Source organism: Metopolophium dirhodum, chromosome 1 (assembly GCF_019925205.1).
Source record: "Metopolophium dirhodum isolate CAU chromosome 1, ASM1992520v1, whole genome shotgun sequence".
Classification (NCBI taxonomy): Eukaryota; Metazoa; Arthropoda; class Insecta; order Hemiptera; family Aphididae; genus Metopolophium; species Metopolophium dirhodum.
Genome location: NC_083560.1, coordinates 28,028,056 through 28,033,480, shown reverse-complemented (window position 1 = coordinate 28,033,480; position 5,425 = coordinate 28,028,056). Strand labels below are relative to the sequence as shown.

General features: G+C 28.8%; 1 protein-coding gene across 1 annotated transcript; it reads left to right on the top strand.

Moving 5' to 3' along the window:
- The first annotated feature begins 1,217 nt into the window (after positions 1-1,217).
- LOC132933560 (uncharacterized) lies at positions 1,218-4,156 on the top strand. The gene is made up of 4 exons (XM_060999828.1): positions 1,218-1,354; positions 1,445-1,540; positions 1,989-2,124; positions 3,887-4,156. Exons 2-4 carry the CDS (start codon positions 1,464-1,466, stop codon positions 4,004-4,006), a joined length of 333 nt encoding a protein of 110 aa, XP_060855811.1. The 5' UTR covers positions 1,218-1,354; positions 1,445-1,463; the 3' UTR covers positions 4,007-4,156.
- The last annotated feature ends 1,269 nt before the right edge of the window (positions 4,157-5,425 follow it).

Below are 5,425 nucleotides of genomic sequence, written 5' to 3'. Positions count from 1 at the left end.
CTAAATAAAATATCGTTTATTGCAATTTTCTTTTAAGACGAATGATAAACGTGTAAATAAAAAAGTGGGCAAGTGGGTACAGCTTCACTGACTTCATTAATTTGAAAATTGTAATTATGTACCTACTACCTACCTACTTTATAATTAATTAATTACCTACATCGAATACGCAAAATTAAATTTCATATATTTAATTGTGATGACTTCAAATAGATTTATATGACCTAGTATTGTCAGCATTGAATACGGTATAGCGACATAAATGTGTAAATCAAGTTACTAGGTATAAATATTTAATATATGAAATAAAAAGAAATACCAAGTTGCAAGTACCTAGCGGTAGGTATTTGAAAATTAGTAGGTAGGTAATAACTAATAAGTAATCATCTCGAGTGCCGGAGTGCCTACTAAGGTACCTATTTAATTAGTTAAAATGTGATGCTGCGACACTACCTATCAAAGTGATATCTAAGTAAAAAGTGTTAAGATATGACAAGGAAACCATTATGGAGGTGAAACTATAAGATAATATTTTTTCCCCAATTTGGCCCATTCGACCTATAGTAGGTACCTATACTGTAATACTGTGTAGCTGGTACTTAGTAGGTAAGTATAAAATATTATTTTAACGGTGTATCACACTCGACAACCGACTGAATGAGGTAGGTAGGTAATAAGTGATGTTCTCAAGTGCCTATCTACCTATTAGGCACCTAATTGAGTACCCACATAAATTATGAATTTGGTGATTTTAATTCCAGTAAAGTATTTTTCCAGCATTATACTTTCCAATGTATATTTATGTTATTTTGTAATGTATTTTATTAGGTACCTACATTCTCGTATAATATTTTCATGTGTAGGTACCTAATAATTTCCGGATTATTACCCAAGTACGAAATACTTTCCGATTTTTATTTTTCCCGATTTATTCATTCCTGCGTGATAATTGTTCGTGTGTCATTTTTCTTGTGTAAATGTATAATGCTTTAGATCGTAGAATCGTACGGCGTCCGTGGAGTTAGAACGAACAGAATTCCTACGGATGGGGACCATTTGGTAATTTGTAACTATGTACCTACCGATGGAACGAACAAAGTACTCGTTACTGATTTATAATCCAAGAACGTGATTACAGGAGTTCCGCGTATCACTCTAGTCGGTTGTCTTTTGTTTTCGTATTTTTTGTGACAGAATATTATTATTTATATTATTTATATTATTATAGGAAACCGGAATACATGTGCCGTATACATTCCAAGACAGAGTGATCGAGGCTACCCACGTCCATTGATTGAGTTCTCTTTTCTTAGTTCCAACTGCATACAATACAGATAACTGTCTACTAATAAGGGTAACTTCAATATCCGACTTGTCGAATTGGTCTCGGTGGTTGGACTTTTATATTAATTATTTTAACTTTATTTTTGATAATAATATATAGGTAACACTATGTTTTTAAAATGCATAAGACGTATATAGTGTGCGATAATACATCTAATAATACCAAGGTCTATCGTCCAGGAGTTATTTATTATGGGTGAGTATCAATTGGTTCTAGACATTTACTCGCTCAACCAGTTGTGAAAAAAATGCTCATGGATTTTTTAATCATATTACTGACATGGTTCATTATCCTGGTTCGGGATATTGTAAAATAATTTTGAACTGGTTTAGCGTATACTCCGTGCCACGAGAAAAGAAACCCGTTTCCCCTAACAAATCGCGATTGAATCCGCGCATCCCTTACCTATTTGGCATGTCGACGTTGCATGATCACAGCCATCAACGGTCAGCCACATTATATAGTAATTCTATCAGTATGTATAATGTTGTAAAGTGGGGGAAACGGGGCCTCAGAACAGTCTCTGCGTGCGCTGCGAGTTACTTTTCTCGTGGTACGTAGTAAAATAATTTGTACTTTGTGTTTATTTTCCTAATCTTACATTAACAATTTATTGTATTCATTTATATTTGTTTTAATATAGAATTCCCAAGAATGAATACATGAAAAGAAAATGGCTTAAAGTTTTGGAAATTGATCGTTGTCATGATTTTAAATCAACAAGATGGTTATCTAAACTTACTGGAAACAATGAGGATATGAGTAATAAAAATATGCAGGTCAGTAAATAAGTATTAATATTTTTAATAAATATGGTCAATACAGTCTGATATCTTTATATTTTTTATGATTCTCCATGCTTTTCTTATTGAATATGTAGGGCCTTGGTCTTCAACGTCCTGGTTTCTCTTTAGCAATTTATTGCTTCTAATTAGACATCAGTAATATTCTTGCCACTTATATTTATAAAATAGTTAGTAGTTTGATCACCAATGTGTGTACTCTTTTTGGAAAACTTCCGGGATATATTTTTAAGCCACAGCTAGTGTATTGTTAGAAAATATCTACTGTAATTAATTGGGAATCTGTGATGCATTTAAGCATTCAACTATAGTGTCAAGATCTTTTGTGAAAAGGAAACCAACCTAACCTACAATTTTTCTGAATTTCCAACGAAGACGCAGTAACTGCATCTTATTTTATAGAACGCCTTTGGTTGATTTATGCTACTATCAGTTTTGTTGATAATCCAGAAAAATAGTAAACCAGATTGAAAAAAAGTTTTGTAAAATTGAGTTACAACAATTTTTGTTGCAGCAGTCGATATATAGATTACATAATTATTCCCTTTCATTATACGTGACAGTATTAATTTCCATTTTAAAGTAGAAACTGAACATTTTTGATATATTTTTATGCGTACATAATATAAACCAATATTTTGTAAAATATAAAATCAAAATGGTCAACTAATACGCCTAAATAAAGCTTTGTGTATATTTACTGTAAGGAAATAATCATCTTGTAGGCTGTTCGTTGTATCATAATACACAAATAAATATGTACACACAATTTGTTTTGCATCATATACTGTACAGCCAACGAGGTACTGAGAATCATTGATTGTAAATATCAATAATATTGTTTTTAGCTTACACCTGAACAATATTGCAATGGTTGGGAAAGGTTAGCTGGGTTATAAAGTGTTCTATAGTAGTGAGTAGTATTCTGATTCTATGTTATTCTGTGTTCTGGCTGTCAAGGGTTGGTAAAAAATCAAGATTTGCAAAGAATGAGAGCAAAAATTGAAGCTAAAAACAAAACTATTGAAAGTTTTAAAAACAAAGTGAGTTTACTGGAGGATCTTAAGTCCTAAAATGACACCCATTCTTTATGTCGATTCACTCTAATTTTTGGACCAACAGAGCCAAACGTTATTTGCTATGCGTAAATTTGGTATGTTACGCACTTGTAGGACAAAGCCAACAAATGTCCGTGTGGCATCCTCTTAATTGATTCCTATTTTACTTATAGATTAAAACTACCTACAAAATACAGATATTATAAAAAGAATTATTAATAGTAGCGTTTTATAATTTTAAACTCAACATTCAGAAAATAAATGAATTTTGAGTGCATATTTCAACATTTTAGTGCATAACTTATATTAATATATGTATGCATTTTTAAGATTTTTTAGCGCCTTTATTGTTAGTTATTAATGCATACAAATCCGTGCTTCAGTTATAAGTATTTAAAACTTCAAGAAATGAATGTGGAAACACTCCATATAATATTATGATTATGTAATTCACAATGTATGTTTTAACTCAAAAGGTTAAAAAACCTAAAATGGCTTATGGTATAATATCTATGATAAAAAATATTGTTTTGTAACGAGTTAATACCTATTATGTAAATAAATTTTTTTCAAAAACATTTATTTTCTGAAAGAAGGAGTGTCTTAAGTTAAATGGAAAACCTTGTATATTAGTTACTTATGAAAAAAAGTTTTTATTTTAATTATATTTTATTTTTTAGATTGCTGAAAAGACAATACGTGTATTAAAACAAAGAAGAACAATGGCAGCAATTAAAAGAAATCATCAACTTAGACTAGCGTTAAAATCATCAGGAATTTCAAATATTATGAAGCCATAAATATTATGCATTGTATTTGCCAATTTTAAGTCTATTTATTGGACAATTGTATTTTTATTTTAGTTAATTTATAAAAAAAAAATGTAAATTGTATTATTTTTGAAGACATATTATAAAGCTTGAGTTTCAAATATTGAAAATTGGAATTCATTGCGGCCTGTAATAAATTATTCTTTATAAGTTAAAAAAAAAAATTATCAAGTTTGGTTGATTTTAAAAACAATTTTTGTGGACAAAATTACACTTTGGCACTGGGTACCTTAATAATAAACTCACCATTTAAAATTTTTAAGCCATTTAATCTGAAATGTACGTTATATTTTTCCCGGTATTCTCATATGGGGAATCAAAATTAAAATTGTAATGGTGACCAATGATCACACGTTTTGTATTAAAAATATTAAAATCTTATGTACATTTCGGACGAGAACTATAATGATAAAACTATAACCATGACAAAATGCTTATATATTGTTATATAATTTTTAAAATACAGTGTTTTTAGTCAACCAAACTTAGATTTTCTATAACCACTTAGTATAGCCATTATGGTCAGAAAACAAAATTAAGTATTCCATTTTAATAACTGACAATCTTATCAACTCAAAAGGTTAAGGAATTAAATATTTGTTAAGTTAATACCTATAAATATAAATAAAGTTATTAAATTAACAACATTTTCGGATTATATCTTTGACACTTATATTTGTGACGATGCTTATTTTCCTCCACATATAGGGGCGTTACGTTCTGAATCTGTAACTCGAACTACAAATGCCGCCGAGTCCTCTTATTCACATTTCAAAAACTATTTTTATATATCACATCACAATATTCATATTTTTTATTTTTTATTAGGTGTTTAATCTGAAGTATAATATATTAAAATGAGAAGCATAAGAACAATAAAAGCAAGAAAATGAACTTTGATTCGAAAAAAATATACTTTCAATGAAATTCATAATTGTAAAGAAGGGAAAAAGAATAGATTTGAATATGTAAAATCAGTATCATTTTATTTAAAAAGAATTATTATTGTATCTTATGTACTTCTCAGAAAAATAATTATTATTTGACTAATTTTATAGACCTATTATATATTATATTACATTTTTAAAATCTGCGTACGGCATTATTAAAAAACAATTGTTGTATTTTATGCATCATAAAAAATTATTATTAGTTATAAACGTTATATTATATCCGTATATTTTTATGCTGTACATTTTGCCCAATCCCCGGGTAGTAAAACGTAAATAAATTTTTTATACGAAGCTGGTAGATAAAATGTTGCCCAATTACCGACCGCCCTAGGTACTTTTTTAACTTCAGATGGTTATTAAACATTTAAACTATACAGTATACACATCTCAATTAATAATTTAAGAAATATTAATTATTTTTTATCAATTAGCTATT

Coding starts and splice junctions, on each gene's coding strand:
- LOC132933560 (XM_060999828.1), top strand. CDS start 1,464: ATGCATAAGACGTATATAGTGTGCGATAATACATCTAATAATACCAAG. Junction 1,541..1,988: donor CCAGGAGTTATTTATTATGG/GTGAGTATCAAT, acceptor GTTTTAATATAG/AATTCCCAAGAATGAATACA. Junction 2,125..3,886: donor TGAGTAATAAAAATATGCAG/GTCAGTAAATAA, acceptor TTTATTTTTTAG/ATTGCTGAAAAGACAATACG.